At 27.9% G+C, this 23090-nt stretch overlaps 1 protein-coding gene across 2 annotated transcripts; it reads left to right on the forward strand.

Moving 5' to 3' along the window:
- Nucleotides 1-1731: 1731 nt before the first annotated feature.
- On the forward strand, nt 1732-22660 carry LOC145849698 (ADAMTS-like protein 1). 2 transcript variants are annotated; one of them, XM_082954722.1, is made up of 19 exons: nt 1732-2155; nt 9830-10064; nt 10310-10495; nt 11035-11209; nt 11431-11608; nt 12116-12297; nt 13452-13567; nt 14307-14445; nt 14505-14766; nt 15105-15361; nt 16299-16475; nt 16706-16828; nt 17193-17399; nt 17798-17984; nt 19087-19297; nt 19603-19721; nt 19888-20099; nt 20320-20450; nt 22601-22660. In XM_082954722.1, exons 1-18 carry the CDS (start codon nt 1854-1856, stop codon nt 20421-20423), a joined length of 3372 nt encoding a protein of 1123 aa, XP_082810848.1. In that variant the 5' UTR covers nt 1732-1853; the 3' UTR covers nt 20424-20450; nt 22601-22660. The 2 variants fall into 2 exon arrangements, with proteins under 2 accessions (XP_082810848.1, XP_082810847.1); XM_082954721.1 differs by lacking the exon at nt 22601-22660 and having other exon boundaries at nt 20320-20894.
- The last annotated feature ends 430 nt before the right edge of the window (nt 22661-23090 follow it).

The raw sequence follows: 23090 nt of genomic DNA on the forward strand, positions 1-23090 counted from the left end.
GTTTTATACATATTTTAGACTAATACTTTATTTCTAAGAAAAATTAAAAAAAAATTGCTTAAAAAATTCATGTACACAGCGTTGATAAGTCAAAGTTATACTTAGATGTTAGGTTCAAACCAAACGAGAGTTAATTGTGTTGGTTATTTGAAAACAATGTTTTTTACTGTCACATATTTGTTTTAATTGAAATTTTCAAAAATATATTATTAAAACTTAGATATAACCTTGGTAAGCTGGTTACACTCAACTTAAATTGCGCATCCAACCATTTATTGCAGAATAAAATCATCGAAGCAAAAAAAGAATAAGTTTGAAAAATAATATTGGTATCAACTAAACGCAACAAAACTATTAATATATTTATATTTAATTCAAGTTTTTCTTCATATTACCAATCCAGCTATTATTGGTAATTAGTTAAATCTACTACACTCAATTGCGTCATAGTATATTATTCTAGGTGTGTCAGAATAAAAGCAAGTCAGCTTAATTGCTTGCATTTAATTAATTTAAAACGAAATATTATTGACACATTAAGCTTCTTTGAAGTTACTATTTCATTAGGACATTTTTGTTTTAACGTATATAAGGCTGTTTGTTTTTAACTTTTTTCTCTGTTTTTGTTATTTTGGTTGTTAATAAAACTTGATCATTGTTAAACTTTTTTGGCTATTTTAATTTGAACTTCTTGTTGAAAGGTAATAATAATTTTTGGCATACTAACTACTAATTAACTTTCTAATTTTTTTGTTAGACAAAAACATGAGAGTATATCTCATTAGAAAAAGGCTACAAACATTTTTTTTGCTCGCAAGTGCATTCATAATATATGTCTGAGTAGAATTTTTGTTTAAATATTATTAACTTTTACTGGTGGAATATGAAGAAACTACTTATGATCTTTTAATTTTTTTTAACTTAAACACTTTTTGCTTTAATATAAAAGCAACAAAAAATAACGCTGAGATGAGTCAAGATAATCTATAAGCTATATTAGTTTATGTGAACTTTTTTTTTGTTATTGTAGCTTCTTAATGAGAAAAATTGTTTGTAGCTTTCATTGACTGGCTTATACGTTATAATTTTAGTTCATTTAGCAAAGGTTTACTATATACTTTTAAAATGAAAGACAGAACAGAAAACTTACAGGACTAAATTACACGACAACATTTCAAATTAATTAAAGAAATAAAATCACAAATCAGTTTGCACTTCTTTAATATCAGTTTCACAGCCGTTTGTTAATAAAAGGTTCGTATTTTCGGTAACTTAACTACTTCAAAAATTTGTTTGCAAAATTAAAAATTAAAATTAAAAACATAAAAACGGGTAGTAAATATATTTAAAAAGCATACAGTATTTCCAGTAAAATTTTAAACTAGTATTGAAATAACAAAATGTAACTAAGTGTAGAACAAAACTAAATCAACCAAGATAGTAAAATTTAAATAAGTTTTGATATTATTAAAAAATTCTAAAATCAAACTCACATATTAAAATTTTTTAGAAATTACTAAATTTAACAAAAGAAAATTTATTAATTTGTTTACGACTTTAATTTGAACAACTTAATTTGAACTTTAAAATTGAATTAATTATTTGAATTATTGTTATTAACCCAGCCTCACTCGTCTGAGATAAAAAATTTGACCAACAAAAATTTAGTCAGTTTAATTTCAATTTACTTGCAACAAAACAGCCTACGAACTAAATTGTTTTTATAGCAAGTTTTAATAATGAATTTGTAGCATGCTGATAAAAAAGTTAGAGAAAGTCAAAACTGGGTGCGCGTGTTAAACTGTGGAATAATTGTGTTTTGATGAGAAGAAGGCTCATAAATTTCATACCAAATGTGGAATCACATCCAATCTCACAACCTTGTTTTCATTCTTCTAATTTGCTCCTACCCTTGCAACACCAACCTCGCTTCGAACCAAATATCCGTTTTGAACCTTTCTGCAGTTGGCTCGACTGAAACCACCGTCGAAAATGGTTTGAACAACCGGCAACCAAAACTAAGTATTAAACGTAAAACTGAATCGAAAATTGAAGAAAATCACACGAATAAAGAATCAACAGGGCAGACTAGTAGGAGGTCAGTTGATGTTCTGTTGGTGAATAAAGTCAATCAACCGAAAGAAATACGTCCACAGTGAGTTTTATATTTTAGTATTATTTTAAAAAAATATATGCTTAAATGTTTTTTTTCTAGTCATTTCCTAATATTTTTGGCACTATAAAATAAAAAATACCGACTAAACAGGCGTAAAAATTCACAGTAAACAGTTATATAATTTTGACACTAAGAGTTTACAGACATTTAGGGCCATTTTACAAGTGTCCTTATTTTCATGTAACTATTACAAACAAAAGTAGTAGACAGCAGAAAATAGGCTTAATAAAGATTATAAAAATATTCTCTCACGCAATATTAATAAAAAATTTCTTTTAAGAACAACATTAAACAACAGTTTAAGAATCACGTCGAACAATAGGTACTTAGCTTTTGCATAGGTGAAGATTAAAAGTAATTACAAAAGTAAATCTTTTGATCAGCTTAATTCCAACACAATTATAAATATCCTCTCAGTAAGCCCTCTTAGTAAGTAATATACGAGAATGCGTGTAATTTGCTTTAATGTACAATGATTGCTTAATCCTGGGTAATAGACAAGCTGACTATAAAAAAAATCAGTTAAGTACCTTATTAAGGTGCGCAATTACAAAAATAACCTTTCTTAAAAACTAGTAAAATAATTGCGTAACCACAAAAAAACATCAATTAGTTTAGGTTTGATATTGTTTTATAAAAAATTTGCCGGAGTGCAAGTATTTAAAACTGCTTTACTAAAATTACATAAGTTTTGTAGATTTCAAATCAAAATTCAATAATAACTATAATGAATACTTTTTTATTGTTAATAAAATAACTTTTTGTATTGTATTTCAGTTTAAGGATTTCAAAAACTTTTTCTACGAATTCATTAGACTGTAATTACTCGACAACAAGCAGTAGTTTGTTCATTAAAAATATATATAAAAAGTTTAAAAGTGTAAAAACATTTTTTTCAAAATAAAGTCTTAGGTTTGGTTAGTTTAAGTGAAGTTGTTTAAAAACTACTACTATACACAAAAAGGTATAAACGATTTTGAAAAGAGAGGTAGCTTTTATAACTGATTGAATTTATTTATTGCAACAACAAACAAACAAATCAACAAAATGTTTTGCATTCAGTAATTTTAACAATACGTCCTCTGTGTTGTTCAACACGCTGTGTATTAACATTAGGTAATGATAATTATATTGGCTTAAAATGTTTTTCTTGAAAGCGAGCCATATCAAAGATCTTTTCGGAACCTTTTGTTTTAGACGGTAAGTTTTTACAAATGCTTTTATCGCAAATATAGAATTTCAAACATTTACGAATGCTCTTATACTAAATTTTTCGAAAATTACATTTGAATCAGTGCTTTTATGATGTACTTTACTTTGGTGGATATTCAAGCTAAAAAAAAGTGAATTAGTTGATGTTTAAGAGATTTAAAACAAACTTAAATTGCAAAAACTACTGTAAATGTCACTGGAGCTGTTACTGATTATTACCCTTAATGACATAATTTGCCTGTAAATTTTTTTATTTTAAGTGTCAGCACGTACTTTTTAAAATATAAAAGTAAGAAAAAGTTTTATTATTAGCATTTGATAGCTTTTTTTTTGTTGCAAAGTTTGGTAAGTTTAGTTAGCTTCTGCTAGTGATTTATAGCTACTATCGGCAGCGTCAATTAACATTAATTTAGTTGTCAAGGAAACAACTCTTCAATGTCTAATTAGCAACGATCAATCTTTTTAACTGTTTGACATTTTAACTGTGTAAACAAAAAAAGTTAAACTCTGTTAGGAGTTAATGGCTAAGTAAGTACAAAATTGTTTGTTGTTGGTATTGATTGATTGTATTAGAACTTTTATAGTCTATTGAATACCGATATTGTATAATTTTAATAATTTTGAAATAATGCTTAATTATATTACTATAATACTTTAACATAAAATTTAAGACGAGGTAAACGTTTGGTTTTATAAACAAATGTGCAAAAACATATGCTATTCTACATACTAAAAAAACTACAACTTATTACTAAAACTTTGAAATTTACATCATTATTTTGGTTTTATTAGAAATTTCTAACTTATTATGTAATTATCGCTTTTAAAAAATAATAGACACAAGTTATATCGTCAATGAGCTCATAAAATATGCTCTACCAAAACTGTTTCAAAACCAAGGTGTTTAAAAATTAAAACAAAAATTCAAAAGCAATTTACGAATTTGAACTTGTAACATCGTTGCGCTTGATTGCGTGACTTCACAAGACGACATTTAAAGCTCACGGGGGATATATGCTAAATTGCTTATCCTTGCTAAAATTAGTTATTTAATGGTAGTATGAAAATTATTTTTTCTAATTTTATATAAGTTATCTCAATCAAATTTATAAAATTAAAATTAAAATCTGTTTATAAACCAAAAGCAAAACATTTAAATAGAAATTTAAACATTACTTTTTGTTTTACTTTATTACATAATAACAAAAACACTGAAACAATATTTTCATAAAACAACTTTATAGTGTATATACACTTCTAAATTTTTTTTAGTCAATAGATTTAATAAATAGAGTATAGTTTAAAACCAGGGGTGGGCAGCGTACAATCTTCGGGTCGTATTCGGTTCGACGAGCAAACTTATTCTATATTGTTTTACAAGAATATATAAAAAAGTTACCAAATTTATGATATCTTAAACTCAATTGTAAACTGTGCAGCTGCTGTGGTTGTTATTTGATGACTTGACAAACAGGGTTGTTTATAGTAAAATCGTGAAAGTTTGCTATTGTGTATTTCTAATACTTTAGGAAGAAAAATACTTGAGTTTTGTCCAACAAATAGAGAATCCCAGGTGTAAAATGTTGTTTCTTAAGGTGTGCATGTTTTTGCCCACAGCTAATTCGATAAGTAGTTTAAAGTTCTCGTTTTAAGCAACAAACAAAAGACAGATAGCGGATGTTTTTAAAGAGACAAAACTAAAGAAATGTTACTAACAAGTAAAACGTGAGATAAAAATAGCTAGCGCTATTAAGGTAACCATAGAGTTTTAAGATTGTTTGCTCTTTTATTTTTTAAGTATTAAAAATAGTATGCAATGTACGTATATTGTTCTATTTGACTTAAAATAGACAAAAAACTAATTGGTAAAAAACAAACATAAAATCTAAAATTAATTATGTTAAATAGTATATAAGAAATTTAAAAAAAGCCTTAAAACTTTTGTCTTACCTTATCTAAGATAGAAATAATTCTTGCTAAGTATATGCTTATTTGTATATAATGTTTTTCAATAATTGATGAATAAAGTTATTATGTTGGTATTTACTTTGCTGATACCATAAGTATACTAAATAAGTGTAAATTATCTAAAACTGTTTGTATTTATTGTTTAAAATCTTGAAGTTTGTTTGAAAAGGTAATTATTTTTGTAAAGCTTTTTTAAATTAGTACAAGTTTTACTTAACTCTATTTCAAACAACTTTAGGCTTGAAACACAGCTATGAGCCAAACTTTATAGCACGTTTTAATCTAACGAAAATTTCCCATCAAAAAATGAAGTAAAAATTTTGTTTATAGTTTAGACAAACAACTTCTAAAGTAGTTTACAAAAATTTGACAGCATTTTAACAAGGTTTAATTTTTTAAAACATTTTACTTCTTCGTTGTTAGAAATTTTATTGAAGAAACTTTAAGTTGTTTAAAACAACTACAAACTGAACTTAATTGTCATTTTTATCATGTGTATTTTAAACAATGAATCAAAATTTCAACTTTTTGTAACTGTTATTTATCAAAACTGTAATTTATAGAGATATTTTAGACACAATATACTTACAAAAAGTGTTACCATAGTTGAAAATAGTGTTTAAAAATGAGCATTAACTTTGAACTTCCAAAAGGAATCATATTAAAAAAAGTAGATGTTTAAACGTTGTGAACTAAGAGTGTAAATTAAATGAAAAAAAAATCTGTTGTAAAACATCTGTTTTTTCATGTTTTATTTATTGTAAAAGTGTTTTAAGTCAACAGAATTTAATATTAAAGCTAAAATAGAAATTAAATAATTTTTTAGCAAGCTAAGCAATTGTAATAAAGCAGTTTAAAAATAACAACAAATATAATAAAACAAAAGTAGCTAATTTTTTTAAAGAGTAATTTAGAGTTAGTTTTAGTCTGTTTTTTATGTAATAAAACATTTCTCAGTTTAATTGTATGTTTAATTTTTCTTAAACAATCTGATTTTTACGTTAAGTTTGTAAACTTTATCAAAAAATGCTGGCTTTTTAAAGATTTAAGTAGAAAATATGGTTTTATGACCAAAAAAAAAATCAAAAACAATAAATTTTTGTTTCTATTTAAATTATTCTAAATTTTGTACATTTAACATTAGTCTGAGCTTTGATTGAGTAGCGTTTTTTTCCAAGTGACTTAAATATGTTATTACTTAATTTTTGCTATTTAATTAGTTTTAGAAACAGCAATTAAAAATGGTCTCATAAAAAAAGCAAGTTAATATAAATTTATAGTGAAAAACTTACTAATTAGGTAGTAAAATTTAAAGTATAAAACAACATAATGAATGAAGAAATTAAACAAGGAAAAACTTAACAATTAACTAATTTAAGTTTATTGTAATTTAAATTAAATGAATGTAAATCAACCACAAATTGTTTAATGAATTGTTTTACATTAGTAATCAACATTTATTCGTTCTATTAACCTCTTGAAAATAATTTATTTAAAAATGTAGCAACTTTTGTATTTAACAGTGAGCTTCTGAAAACCAATATAAATATAGTTTTCATCTTTTCACAATGTGTATATTCAAAAGTGTTTAGTAAGCTTTTTATTTGTCAGTTAAGTAAACATATCCATTATTAGTTTTTTTTTTCTATGGTAGGTATACTGCCAATTAAGACAAAGTAATTACAAGTTCAATTTTTTTCTAAGCTTTCGATTAGGTTAAAATTCATTTTTGGTTTCCAATTAGGTTTAAATAATTTTTCAAAAGTTATTTTAGCACTAAATAAATTTTAAATCTTATTTTTCATCTCAGTAAATAAATAATCTTTGTTTGATAAAAATTATAAGGAAACAAGGTATTAGTGCTTCTTATTCCTTATTCTTTATTATTCATCTCGTGTTTAAGTTTATCGATCGGCTATCAACGCAACAATTGCATTACAACTGTCAGTATTAGTTCTGCCAGCGAATAGTTATCTATTTAACAACTCCGTAGTTTTATTTCATTATCAGTTATCAGTTAATCGTGCGGTTATGATGCAAGCCTGTTTCTGCCAAACGAAGTTGTTTAAGTGTTTTATTATTTTTCGATTAATTAAGAAATTAGAACACCTTTAGCTTTAAAAAATAGCTAAAACGCGATTGATTTATTACAATCAATTAATTATTAAAAAAAAAGTCAGATCAGATATAGTTTTAAAGACAAGCATTTTATTTCTTTAAACAGAACATTTTTCTATTTAAAAAGAAAATCAGCCTGAAATATACTCTGTATTTTATTCTAAAATAATTAAATAAAGAACATATAAGACAGCCTAGAAATTTTAACCTAATTGTAATGTACATAATTTAATTGAACGGTATTAAAAGTAAAAAGAAAATATAAAAATTAAAGCTACTTTTGATAGCTTTTATAGTATTTTTTTTTGTCCTTTAAACGTGATTTTTGTAAGGTTTTTGTATTACTTTGTTCATCGAAGCTAACAAAAACAATTAGCTCAGTCAACAAAAGTTATTAAAACTGTCAGCACAAATACTGTACATAACAACAAATATTATACAAATATGTAAGGTAGGTGAAAGCATAAATTTTTACAAAAAAAAAACTGGTTCGGATTATTTAACTGACCGGCGCAAAATATCTACAACGCAAACATTTGAGTGAGAATTACAATAGAAGGCGACTATTTGCTTAACTTGACTTCTATACAAATGTAGTCATTCTAGTAGTGTTAAATTTTGCGTTTCTTAGTAAACAGTATCAGAATAAAAAGAGTACACAACTGTTGAATAAAACGTTTTTTTAGTTGTTTTTTAAATGTGCAAGTATTTTGTTATCTTTTTGTTTTAATTTTGTTCAAATAATGAAACGTTTTTCATTTGCAGTTCTTCATTGAAACAGATATATTCTAGTTAGAAGTACAAAAACAAAAAAACTGTTTTTGATTATTTGAGCTTACTTGTTTGAATTCTTTAACGGATAAAAGAAAAGTTGTTTACTTGATTTCAAATAAAGTTGTTTACTTGCATTGTATTTAATATACAATTTGTTTTTTAACTAAACTGCTATAAGGCAAGTAAAAATAAAGTGTAATAATTTTTTTTAGGTAATTTAATACTAACATACATGTTATCTTGTAAAAATCATTTTTGTATTGTTTTTAAGTGTTTTTATTTGTTCATTATTCAGTACGGTTTACATGATATAATATATTTCTTATTCAAACTATCTCTACTATACAATTGCTATCTATATGATGATCTAAAAAGAACTATATCTATTCAAGCATAGTTTAAAGTAAATAAAGTTTAAAGCAAAATGGTTTTTATTTAAAATTAAATAGTTTTTTCATGCAGTTACAGTAAATGTATATTAAACTAACTTCAATGTTTTTAGAAAATAGCTTATAACAGTGCTTTTATCTGAAAGATGTTAAAATTGCAAATTTCTATTAATACAGTTTATACTCAAAAAATTATAACGAAAAAATTTTCATCTTGATATTAGTTACACAACTTTGCAAGTACAATTGAAACAAACAAACTTTTTACTAATAATAATCAAAAGTAATACAAAGTAAATTAATCAAGCTAAAAAATACTAGTAATTACTTTAATCTACAAAAAAAAAAATCACACCTAACTTTCGTAATGAAAGCTCTTAATTGTACTTTAAGATAAACTGTATGATTATTGGCTAAATTTTTTAAAGATATTGTCAAGTATTTTTCAAACTTTTACAATTAAGCCGAACTACTCTTATTTAAACTTATAATTAACTTTTTCGAACTAATTTACAGCTTTTAGTTCTTATGTATTTTAAGTTACTACTTAAAAGTCGAAACACATACACATGTAGGTTGCTACTATTCTACTTAGTTTTCCAATGCTCAAACTGTATACAAATCAGGTAAATTTTTGAAACCATGATAAAGCACAAATAAGATGTACAAAAATTAACTACTTCAACTTTGACTAAAAACCGGTTGAACCTTTTGTGGTTTCTTAATTTAGTTTATACCGAAACAAGTATTGTTAAGCAAATAAAAACACAAAGCTGGTTGTTGACACTGCGCTCAAGTGTGTTTTGAAAACATTACTTTTGAGATGTTTGAAATCGGAAGTCGCAAATTTTACAAGATGAACAAAAACCGAAATGCTTTCAAGCTGGATTTGATTTAAATGCATTACGTAATTTAGTGCACTATAAAACGCAAAACACCTGGTTTTATTTAAAAAACTGACTAATACAAGGGAAATAAAACTAGATTAATTTTGTTTGTAAACAAAATCACGATTAATTGCACATTTTGATCATAAATAGCGAATTTTTCAGATAAATTCTAACCTAACAGACAATTAGTTAAAAAGGTTTTTTTTTCAAACAAACAATTTTTGTTCAGTAAACTACCAGTTTATTTATGTATAAAAAACTATATTATACAAACTCATATTAAAAACAATACCTACTTTCAGATGGGATATTGGAAAGTTCGGAGCTTGCTCAAAAACGTGCGGAAGGGGCGAAAGAAGAAGAACGGTTGTTTGCAGGTTCATGCCTGAAACCGGGTATTCCCCCAAATCGATCGGTGACTCCTCTAAACTGAGCAAGATGCCCGAGCTGATGTGTCCGAAGCCGAAACCGGCGGAAGTTGAACCGTGCGGATTCGGGACCTGCCCGCCAAAATGGGTCAGGTCGGGAGTCGGGCAGGTATGAAAGCTTCATGTGTTAATGCTTTCAAAAAAAAATTGTTTAAAACGGAACATCCTTGATTGTTTTTATGTTTTTTAAAAACTCGATGTTTACGCTGATATTTAAAGTTTAATACTTTTAATTAAACACTAGTTTTGAGTAAGTGATTTTATCTAACGGTAGTTGTTTGATTTTTTAATTTGTATTGTTAATATTTTCAAAATACACCAAAACAAGTACAAAAAATAATATGTTTATCTCAGTGTTCGAAGCAGTGCGGTCGAGGCTTCTACAAAGTGCTGTACTTGTGCAAGCAGAGGAACGGGCTGGGCAAGGTGTTTCAGGTTGATCAGAGGCACTGCAGGGAGAAGAAGCCGTTCAGGTTGACCAGGAAAACGTGCAACCTCGAAAAGTGCGAAGTGAAGTTTGTACCTGGAAAGTGGAGCGAGGTATTATATTTTGAAAATATTTGCTTTTAGTTTGCACTGATAGCATCATTTGTTTTTGATAGTAAAATGTTAAGCTGATATACGGACTATGCTTTTTCTACACGTTCAAGTTGGGTTTTTCAAATCCTTGGCTTTTGCAGCTATGTATTGGATAGAAGGGAAAGTTTTAAATTTCTAAAAATTTTAAACAGTTAATCAGAAACGTTTATGCAAACTTCGTTAGAAATGAAAAAATATATATATAAGCTTTTACAAATAATAATTTTTGTTTGGTAAATATGACAAAATTGTTCCGTTACATTTTTTTTCTGAACTCGATACCGTACTTCTTATTTTTAAACCATTTAAACTTTTTGAATTTAAAACACCTTATAACAAATTAAACACATTATTTCTAACAAACGAATTAAATTGAATTAAAACAACGTTGTTTCACCTGAACAAACAGCCAGGATTAAAATTCAAAGCTCCATATTATCACGTGTGCAAATGTCACGTGTTATGACGTAAAGCACGTTTCAAGTTTCAAAGTTTTGCAGTGCCGGGGGTCTTGCGGCAGACCTACATTGGGATGGAAGATTAGAAAGGCGAGCTGCGTGCAAGTGACAGATGGGGGAAGGTGGACAAAAGTGGAACCGAAAAGCTGTGCAGGGCTGAAGCCAATCAACAAGAAGAAAAGGTGCTCATTGGCTAGTCTTTGTCTGTCCGGTTTCAGTAAGTTTTTTGTGAACAAAAACAGCAATTATTTAGACCGCGTTGATTTAATTTGGCTGTTTAATATGCCGGTTTAAACTTGAAAGCGTTTATCAAGTAAACGAAGGTATTTGTTAACATAAGTGTGTTATGCTAACTGATATATTGTGAAACTAAAATGAAGACGTTTTTTATAACCTACTAACGTCTTGTGTACAATTTTTTTATTGATTTTACAACAGAAAGAAAACCGACCGCGCAGCGAAAATCAAAGCTCGTTGTAAATCGGGTTGAAGTTCGCGAAAAAATGAAGGTTTTCGTGCAGAAGAAGCAGCGCAAAATCCCCCTGGTGCTAAACCTTCCCACGAAAGCTTTTGTTCTACCTGGAACAACCATAATTGCGAAGTGTGGTTCTAATAGGTTCGAATTCGTCTAATAGTCTGTTATAAAATAAATATTTAATTTGTATGCGGATGTCAGAGCTAGCACATTTACAAATTCTGCATCTTATTTGATTGTTAAAAGTAAATAGTTTATTTTGGTCTGCAGTTGGTACATACATAGTGAGTATTAGTAGAAATAAGCAGTTTTTTTTTTCTGAGTTTAGAAATCTTCGGTTTTGGTAACTTAATATAACCTTTTCGCATACTAAAATTTAAACATTTTTAGAAGATTTAAGCAAAATATGTTTTTTGTATCAAACAAGATTGTTTGTGTTAGAAAGTTAAATTTATGAATTGAAAAGTTTGTTATTGAGTTTAAATGGTTCGACTTTAATGATTCGATGAGGTTTTTTCATAGTTTGTTTATTTTAAAGCAATCAAGAACAAAATCATTTGGACAGAATAAGAACGTTGCTTGATATTCGTTATTAATCACAAATAATTTTAGATTAACTCAGTATATAAATTAAAGTTTTTTTTTCAGATTAAAACGCAGAGAAACGTTTTGGTTCATTAACAACCAAAAACTTACAAAAAGAAGTGGTTACGTTATGCTGACAAAAAATAAAGATTTGAAAATAAATAAGATTAAACTGAAACGAAGACAAATTATAAAATGCATTACGGGAAAAAACAATAGAAAATTGCTTGTTTTAATTCCAAAAAGTCAGTTAAAACATTATTAGTCTAAGTTAAGTAACAATTAAATTGTTAAAACAAGATGTAAAATTTATGATTAGCATTATACATTCTTATAATTTATTGTAAAATTGTAATTAATGTTATCTACATTTATTATTTATTATCGTTTTTATTGAACTTAGAACAAGTTTTGAAAGCTATCATGAGATTAATCATGAGTTATACTTATTATCTTTTCTGTGCGAGATTAAAAAATTCTCTCTGCCCGACTAATTAGATTAATTTGGCAAACTTCATCGAAACTTTATTAATAAGTTGTTACACAACGAAAGCAAACGGAACAATCAATTCAAAGAATTTCCTCTCAAATCATAAGTAAACTGCTGTTTTCATATCGAATTAGCAAGGCTGCCCGCACAACAAAAACAGTTTGAAATACAAACAAAAGCACAATGGCAATAATTTTTTTATGAACCATGTTTTCACAACACCGCCACAATTCATCATCCTTTCGTGTTGAGTTATTTTTATTGTTGTTGAATATTTTTTGTTGTTATTGCTGTTTTGGCTAAACAGTTTAGCGTCAAACATCGGGTGTTGCGGTTGAATTGTTTGAAATGGGGGCAGGTTTTGCGGTTTAATGCAGTTAAATGTCCCGTTCATCGGGTGGTGACAAAAGTTCGCAGTTTACCACGTTTTATTTGACGAGCTCATTTCAAACCGTTTTGTTTTTGTTTTCATCGCCTTAACTTTGCATCACAAACGATTTTTTGTTTTAAGTAAAACTTTTTTTTTGTAAGCTAAACTTTTTGTTTTGTTTAATGTTTAATTGTTGTATTTTGTAGTTATTGTTTGGTATTAAAACTATAAATTATTACATTTTAGCTTTTTAGGTAAATATAGTAAACTTACAGTACTTTTAAATTACCTAATAATTATTAAGTAAATTTATCTGTAAAATAAAATATATTCTAATCCCTATCACAAAACAAAAAGACTTCTTATTTAAAGTAGTAAATATTTTTCTACCTCGTTTATTTTTGAACTTTAAGTAAATAAGTCTTTTTTAATCTATAAAGATCAAAGTATAGCTAAATGTTTTCAGAATAGCACAAAATTAATAACATTCTCGATTTAGATTGTTTAGAAATTAAGAATTTTTTTTTTGTAACATTCAGGAAAAATAAAATTTCGTCATAAAAACTTTAAGCAAATAAGTGAAGATAAAAACAAAACAAAGCAACAAAATGGATACCCATATTCACGGACAATAACTACTAAAAGTGAATTTGAAGTGAGATATGTTAATTATTTATTATTTTGTGCTACAACTTCAATGCAAAGTAGTTGAATTTCTCAGTTGTTGCAAATTAATAAATAACTCAACCTTCACATAATATAACCTAATTCAAGTGAACAATTTATTTTTTTTTCCAAGTAATATATGTTTCTAAAGGAATTGTTTTGACTAATGCAATTAATTGTTATTGTTTCTAATCTGAAGCAATTTTTTTTCCGCTTCAAAATTGTTTTTCGATTACAGTTGTAGTTTACAAAGTTTTTTTTTTTGTTTAAACTGTTGCATTTACTTTAAAAACCTTTTTTTTTACTTTATCTACTCTTAACTTTATAAAATTATAGCTTATAAATGTAATCAAAATCAATATCAAACTATTTGATGAAACAAAAACATCAACAAAGTTCGTATCAGAGTAAACTTATCTTTTTCAACCTTTAGTGTCTTCGAAAAAAATAACAATCAAAATCAATAAATTTAATTGAGTTGACAACTTATCTACTTAACTGTTTAAACTTTTGGAATAGATTATCTTTTTAATGCATATATATGCACTTTTTGCACGATTGTTCAATACGGCTACAGCTTTAAACGTTCAAATTTGTTTTATTAATAATTGCTGTTTTGCTTTGTCTGCTTTAAGTTTTTAGTTTAAATAAAACAAATCAGTCAGTATATGAAAGCTGCAGCTTGTACGTTAATAGTGATTTTAGTTTAACTGCAATCAACGGTCTAGGTTAAAAACTCATCGAAATTTGATGAGAACATTTCGGCAAAGTTGGACGAAAGCTTAAAAAAGCAAAAACTAAACATAATAAACGAGTACAGCGTCGTCCAAAAGCAGGACATATTCTCAACTAAAACCGATCCATACGGTAACAACTGTCTATTGTACCCACTGTAGCTTAACACTAACCTTACATCTACTTTTCAGGGTACAGGGAAAAAGCTCCGCTTCGCCTGAAACAACCGGCGAGAAAAATTCCCGAAAGTAGATCAAAACTGGCACCGAGAATAAATTCCCCGCCGACCACCGACAATCAGGTGCATTACGATGATGACGTGGTGGTAAACGTGGGAGGGACGAACGTCATCGTCCAATCACAAAGGGTGACCATATTGTGCGAGGTAAAAGGGGAAACACCTATTTCGATCACGTGGACCAAGGATGATCAACCAATAGAAAGCGACGAAAGGTTTTTTGTTTGTGATTGGTAGAACAATGCTTATAGCTGTTTGACTTTGATGTATATCCTAAAGCATTAAAATGTTTTAAAGTAAATTTAAACTTATATAACTGATGTGTAAGACTAACTTAATAACATTTATGATGCAGTTTAGCTACTAGTAAGTTAACTGCAAGTTACCAACGTTTTGTCTACATAGATTGTATTTTTCCTGTTAAAAGTTGAATTAATCTATAAACCTAATTTATAACTGCTCAAAAACAGTTTTCAATTTATTATTAATTGATTATTAATATTATGTTCTAAACTCTGCAGTAGTTATAACTTTGTTAAATCAATAACTTTAGAACAATAAAACTTGCCGACGGTTCGCTGCGAATCTTCAGCCCTGGCAACGCGGACTCGGGCAACTACGAGTGCGTGGCAACGAACAAATGGGGCAGGGACTCCGTGGTTACCAAGCTGGAAGTGACCAACCCGCCCGCGATCCAGTCGACATCTGAGGACGTGGACGACTTCGAGTCGCTGGACTTGACGGTGACGATCGGTTCTCACGTGAGGGCCAGGTTGGGCGCCAGGGTCGTGATAAAGTGCCCTACTAAAGGTTGAAAAAAAAAATGTATTTGTAACGTTAAAGAGTTTTGTTTGTTTTAAGTAGATTGAAAACTAAAAACGTTATTTTGTTTATTTTCGTATTTTTTGCAATATTTTCAAGTACTAATTCGTACAATCCTAAACGCCGTACTAATTAAGTTTTAAATTTTTCTAATAGTCAATTTAGTGAGTAACATAAAGTTTTATTGATTTTACGGCTCACTCGGAAAAAAAGTGCAAATTTATGTTTTGTTTACTGGAGTGAGTTAACTTCTGAGTATAGTTTTAGAATAAACGATTAAAAGTAATTTCGTTTTAGTTTCGAAGTTAAATAATGAGCTTTTGTCTTTATAAACTTTATGTTTTAATAAGACAAAATTTGAAAAAAATTAGCTCTTACATAAAAGCTTAAAATAGTTAAACATACTAATAAAATAAAAGTTATGAAGTTTCTGATTAATTTCCGATTACAAACGTCTAGAAAGTTAACGTCTAGAAAATTACAATGTATTGTTCGTGTTATTAATTTAGTCTAGATTAAATAAAAACATTTCTTTGTCTAAGGTTTTGATATAGTTTCCGGTTTAAAATTCATTGTTTAATCATTAATTAATGTAATGGTTTTACTAATCTAATACTATTTTTAATTCCAGTAAATATAATTTATTTTCAAAAAAATTTCATAAAGATTTAAACAAAACCTAATTTGTTTTTATTTTGATCGGGTACTTTAGTATAAAGATAAAAACAATACGACAAAAAAAATATGTGATTTTGAAAGTAAAACCGTTTTTTTTTTTAATAATATACTATTTTTTTTAAAGTGTCTTTAAATTTTCAGTATATAATAAGTTATAATATTTAGATATTCAAAATTTCATACATACTGTAGTATTGTAGTAGGTTCACAAATATAAGTTTACATCTAAATGTTTACTTCTTAACAGGAGAACCGGTAGTTGAATGGACCAACGGCGGTAACGGACTTCAGCGAAACACAAAAATTCTCGTCGACAACTCGCTTGAAATAAATCCAACAAAGTTGAGCGACACTGGTCACTACAGCTGCATAGCAACCAACCCTTTCGGAAGCTCTTACCAGGCAACCGTACTGGAAATTATTGGTAAGTCATATTTAAGTTCTTAGATTTTTTTCCATTGTTTAGGTTTAAATTAAAATTAAACATTTTAGCACGAAATTAAAAAAAAACTTAGACAATTATAAGGGTTGAAATAAAATTATCTTTAATCATAGTCTGTATACAACAAGTTAAGTTTAGCGTAAAGTTAAAAGTCGTCTCTTGTATAAAAATAGCTTTGTGAGTAATCGTTTTTGTGCAGCTCTTTTAATTAGATCCGCCGCACATATCAAGAGACGGAGTTGTTCCAAACAAAATGAACGGGCTTCCTGATCTTGTGCTGCTGGATGAAAACGTGCCTTTGTTCCGTGTGAAAGCCAACACGAGCGTAATGATGGGTAGGATTTTAAGAATTGTGTTTATGTTTTTTTTTGTTGTATAAAAAAATTAACTTTAAAAGTTTAGCCTGTTTTAATTTTTTACAGTTGTATAAAACTGCTGTTGAAAGTAACTACTATTTGTTTTTGAACTAAAATTAACAATGTTTATGATTCCAACAGTTTACTGTAAAACTTTTGTAATTAAATACTAAGGCGCTTAATTAACACTTTTTTTGTGTAGTTTCAGAAAATAATAAACAAATCAAAAACTATATTCTATCAAACTTATCTATTGCAGGACCATTCAATTCAAAACAGACATGTTTTGTACTGCATAATGCTTTTGTTGTTGATTGTTATTTTTAACCAATCACGTAATCAGGCTGCCCATTAAGCGGATATCCTAAGCCGCAGACAAAATGGAAGTTTGAGGGTAGAGGCTTGGCAGAGTCTCCGAAGTGGGAGACAATGTATGACAGCAGAGTTCTGCTAGTAAGAAGTTTCAACAACAGTACTGTCGGCAGTTATTCGTGTGTAGCCACTAACGTCGGAGGAAGCACAGAATTAAGTCTTCAGCTGCATATAACTGGTAAAATGAGTAAATTAATTTTTACTTAGTTTTTAAGTTTGTTGAAACAAAGTTTACTTTTTTAATTAGTGTTTTAAAAAGCTTAAAAGTAGCTTAACAAAATTTTTTAGTCTGATCATTTGTTTTTGTACCAACTAGCTTACTGGTTATAATAAAATAAATTTTCGAAATAAGTTTCAAAAACTTTTCATTTATGTAAGTTGTAGAGAAATTGATGTCAATTTTTTTCAAAAACTTGAAATTAGTAAAAACAATATTGTTATTGATGTTTAGTATAGTACTTAGATTAAATTTTAAAGAAGCTTAATTTTTAAGAAAAACAAATCTTTTACATAATAAGTGTTCACGAAAGTTAAATTTCGCCCATTCTTATTCATTTTAGTTTTAAAACCTTTCAGTGTACAAATACAAACTAGAAGGATTTACGAAATGTACGGACACCTGCGGCAGCAAAGGGACGAAAACAAACAAATTAGTTTGTATGGAGGACGGTGTTACAGTTGTTGATGATTGGTATTGCACTGGTGTTAAAAAACCAACCAATCTGCAATCACTTCCTTGCAATAGAATTGACTGCCCACCACGGTAAGCTAAAAGCTTAAAGTTTTACCTTAACTAAATAGCTGAACTGAACTAATTATTATAATACATTTTTTCTAAATAACCTTAGAAATTTTTTGATAACCAAAAAAGATTAACCTATAACAGTCAGTTACAAGTTTTGTAGACTATTAGTAATATGAGTGATAAGAACCTTATTTTACAAATCAATTTTATCACAAACAAAATTACAGTTTTACAATCTTGGACATCCTAATTATTTAAAATTATTATGTGTTTAACAAGAACTTTATAGTCAAATTAGTATTCGCTAAAAACATCTGTTTTTAGTTTAAATCTAACTATTTCAAACAAATATGATTATGTTTTTTATTTCTATTAAGTAGCCGATAATTTAGACAGCTTTTTTATTTCATTTATAGCTCAACATTTTTTATATTTTTCTTCTTCCTTAGAAGCTATAGTACAATTTCAAATTTTTCTAATTTAATTTGTAGCTATCAGCTGTGTTCGTCTTAAGCCTGATTACTGTCAATTAATATTATCGTTGCAAAATTATACGTCAAAAATAATTTAACGAAAACCAGAAAATAACTTTAATTAATTCAAAAAAATTTGGTTACGTACGAAGCTTATTGAAATTTCGACATTGAGTTTTAAAAAAGATAAAACATTAAAATGATTAAAAGTTTTAAATAATTTTTTGAAGTAGTGGTCTTAATTATTTCAACAGCTAAACTACTTAAAAAATTAGACTATGAAAAGTACTAAATATAATTAAAATTTTTGTCTTTTTTATTTTTTAGTGTCTTAATACTTAAATAATGTGTTGAGATCGCAAAAGTTATGTTATATTTTGCTTTTAATGCAAAGAAAAAAAGTCAAGCTTTGTCTGAACACTAGTTTTTACAACACTTTTTGTGCACACCTCAAGAACTTTAATTCAAACTAGTGTGCTCAACTGAAAACAACTTAATTAATTTAATTTAATTTTTCAAAAAATTTAAATTTGCTAACAACCCATTGTAACCTAGAAGTAAATCATGCAATAAAAATGCAACTGCACACAAAATTATTCATGTTTCACGAACTTCGACAAGAGTCTAATTGAAAAATGTTAACAAAGCTACTACTTGGAGGAGTGGGGAGGTTGCAGCGCGGAGTGCGGAGGAGGGGTGAGGAGGAGGAAGGTCACGTGCCAGGTCCTCATGAAAGACGACACCATCAGGCAGGTCAACATGCAAATGTGTCACTCAACGGGGGAAGTTCCCGTCACCGAGGAAACTTGTGCCCGCCAAAACTGCCCACCCAGTTGGAAGGCCGGCAGCTGGAAGAAAGTTTGTTTTTGTTTTTTGTAGAATTTCATGTTTTTTAATTTAAATAGCTTAACAACTTTTTTAACTAGCAGATATGTTATAATCAATAATAATTTCGTACACATTTATCGTTATAAATATACTCTCGTCTAACCATACAACATATACTTTAGTGAAACAACGTGCAAATTTTTTTAAGCAATTTGATAATAAAAACTCAGAGTTGTATTAGAACACTATCTAATTAACTGACATGTAAATTTTTGCTTTTAAGTTATAAATCTGACATTCATGAATTAATATTAAAAACTGAGTATACGAAACAGTGCAGTAAGAAATGTTATGGGGTCAATGTTGGAATGCAATTGAGAAAAGTAACTTGCGTAAACCACAATGACACTGAAGTTGATAAGAATCAATGCAAAAACATACCTGAACCAGAAAGGTTAACTTTGAAACATTTGTGGAATACTTATTTGAAACTGTGTTTGAAAGTTAAAAATAACTTATACGTTAAAAGTAACATGTTTTGTTTTTTATTCAGGAACCATGGAAATTTCGAAAAAGTAGAGCTGTAGCAACCACGTTTAATAAAAACTATTTTCTCCTAGGAAACGTCAGTGTGCAAACTTGCGTTGTAGGCCGATGTGGCGACCGAGTCCCTGGTCCGTTTGTTCGGCTTCCTGCGGCAGCAACGGCATCAGGACCAGGGTTTTGGGGTGTTACTACGAGGGACGGGGGAAACAAACGGCCGGCAGCCGTTGCTTGGAAGCAACGCGACCCCAAGTTGTCATGCCCTGCAACATAACCCCCTGCGTTGAAAGTAAACGTTTTATATGGTCTCAAGAAAAGATTTTTAAACTCTTAATTTAATACAATTTGAAATATTATTTTGTTTCTTTGTTGATTAAACATGAAAGTAAAACTTAAAATATAAAACTTTTGTGAAGTACTCATTTTTCGAAAGTCTTTATGCTTATTTTATATAAAATAACTTGTATTTCATTGTTAGTTTTTACACAACAGTTAATATTTTCATGCAGATTGTCGAGAGAAATCTCGGCTGTGCAGAAGGTCTCTGGTCGACAGGTTACCCATGTGCACCGAATACAAAAAACTTTGTTGTCATGACAATAAGTGCACGTGACAAACAACTAGCTTTAACACTTAAGTGGTAATTGTTTACAAAAAAATTATTAATGTTTTAAAAAGTAATTTTAATTCATGCTATATCAAAATCTTTAAAAATGTAAAGAGAGTTTTGGTTGTTTCCAATGCAATTTTAGCCTATAGTTATTTTTTATTGCTCAGTTTATACAAAGGTTAAAAAAATTAAAGAAAAGTTATTAAATTTTATGCATAATGTTGTTTTAGAACATTTCAAACCTTTTATTTTTACATGATCTTCCTAAAGACTGCTGTTATGGAAAAAAAAGTTCTATGTATTCTTAGTTAGTTTCTCTGATATTTTAAGAATTTTATTTTAAGGCTGCTAAAATATTGTATCTGATTTTAAGTTTAAAAAACTATGTTATTTAGTAATAGCCAAAAAAAATGTAAAATTTTAAAGTATTCTTGTTTTCCTACATCTTAAATTTTATTTTTGTAGTGTTTTTTATACGTGATATCTTCGTATTTTTGTCTAATCATAATTTTTCATATTAAAACTGTGCAACACTGCCTGTAATATTGTTACTGTAATTATTACTCTAAATAACTTACCGACTATTTGCATATTGAAACTGATAGTTTTAACTTTTTCAAACACTTTAAAGTATCAAAATTTTACTCTAAGTGTCTTAAATACACACAATTACTAGGGTATCACTATCATAACCAGAAAAACTACTTAACCTTAATGATATGCTTTTAAAAAAATTTAATTTTCTATTCAATTGGCAAACTTTTTTACACAAATTAAACTTAATGACTTAGAAATATCATACGAAATGTCATCTATAAAAGTGTCATGTCACTTTACATACATATTGACAATGCATACAGATTGACTAGGAAATATATCTTAGGTCTAAACTGTCTTAAATTAGCAAACATTATGTCAATTGATTCCAAAAGATCGATTTAACATTAGATGTTTTAATAAACAGGTAGACTTTATCTGGATCAGGTAAATATTTCATTTAAAAATATGTTTTGCACATATTTTATTAAAGTCCATAGAACAATTTAATGAAACTATTAATTTAAGCACCATATATTAAAGAATATATTTTAAAAACATAACATTTAAAAGTTGTATAATATTTTAAAAATCTTAGTTTTTTAAATGCTTATAGACCTTAAATGAAAGTTTAATGAAGTATAAACTTTGATTAAAAGTATGGATTAATTTGTATAGACTTAAAATTTAACACAATACAAAAGTTGTTTTTGTAAACCTAGCTTAATGTTAGTTCTTTTATATAAAGCTTCAAAGAGAATATTTTGTTTAAGTCATGCCAAAAACTTTTTTTTTTATTTCAATTATTGGTTGAATTTTTAAACCATTAAAATTAATATATGTGTATATTTTTTATTGAACGATAAAAAAAGGCTTAAAAAGTTTGGTCCAAGGACCTGGTGCACGAAAATACCTTTCGGTTATCGAGTCATACACCAGAACAGTTTAACGCCATGTCAAGGACATGTATAAGCTTTTTATTTAAATATATAGAAGTATGACTAACTTGTTATTGAAGATAATTTGTTTATTGTAGTTTTGTAATACTAAGTTTATCTTTGTATAATTCAAATCAAACAGTCTCAACAGTTTGAAAGCATGAAACATTAACTAAGACTTATGAATAATATCTATTCAACACCAATACTAGGTGACTAATAAAAAAGCATTTTTTTCCTAAAAAGGTTAAAGTAAGTTACATCACAGTGTCATTTGCTTTAACTTCAAAAAGAAAACTTTTTAATTCAACTTAAGTTTGTCTGCTGCTTTGAGAAAAAAAAAAAAGCGAAATACTTTTTAGAAGTATTCGTTCTGAAATTTACTTGAGTTTAGAAATACTTTTAAAGGTAATTTTTTAGAGTTTTGAGAATTATCTGGTTGAATATTATTTACGTCTTAAGTAGTAATTAACTAATTTTATAGACTATATAAATACAAAAATTTAAAATATATTTTTTTTACTTTAACAATGTATTTAAATATTTTATATCGGTAAGTTCTGCAACTAAGAACTAGTTGTGTACACTTTAACTGTTCTAATGATTGAACAAAGTAATACTCTTTCATTAAGCTTTTTTTAAACAATAGTTTTTTATAGATACTTTTCTGTCACTAACGCAATGAAACAAGTACATATTTTATAGATAATGAATTACTGTAACTCAGGGGCGTCGCGTGGGGTGGCACACTGGAGCTGCAGTCCCACCTATTCAAAAAAAAAAAGAAGAAAAAAGAAAATTTCCCTTTATTTCAGTTTTCCTGCTTTTTTTCATTGAACTTAACGATAAATTTATTAGTTTTTAAATTTTACATTCAATTTTCAAATATTCGTTAAATGGCTGGCGCTGCAAGCTAAAACTGTGTCCGCTGCATTTTAAACGTATACAAACTTTCTATACAAAAAGTTGTTGAAAAGCTCATTTTTAGAGCTGCATTCAATGCAGCGCTATGTGAATTAAACTGAATATAAAGAATATAGTGAATATGAATACACTGTTAATTAGTTTTTGAACATTAGTCATTGAAAAAACTACTAAATGTAAACAACTTAAATACAGTGAAAGTAAAGTTTAGTTTTTGAGGTGAAAGTTGCAAGATCAAAACCCAGTGGTCAACACATATACAAAAAAAACT

This window comes from Thalia democratica, chromosome 2 (assembly GCF_965202585.1).
Source record: "Thalia democratica chromosome 2, ktThaDemo2.hap1.1, whole genome shotgun sequence".
In the NCBI taxonomy this organism is placed as follows: domain Eukaryota; kingdom Metazoa; phylum Chordata; class Thaliacea; order Salpida; family Salpidae; genus Thalia; species Thalia democratica.

What these genes read in the sequence shown, in the direction of transcription:
- LOC145849698 (XM_082954722.1), top strand. Translation starts at nt 1,854, where the DNA reads ATGTGGAATCACATCCAATCTCACAACCTTGTTTTCATTCTTCTAATT. An exon ending in AACTAAAACCGATCCATACG is followed by an intron (nt 14,446 to 14,504) that starts GTAACAACTGTC and finishes TCTACTTTTCAG; the next exon opens with GGTACAGGGAAAAAGCTCCG. An exon ending in AGGCCGGCAGCTGGAAGAAA is followed by an intron (nt 19,298 to 19,602) that starts GTTTGTTTTTGT and finishes TATACGAAACAG; the next exon opens with TGCAGTAAGAAATGTTATGG.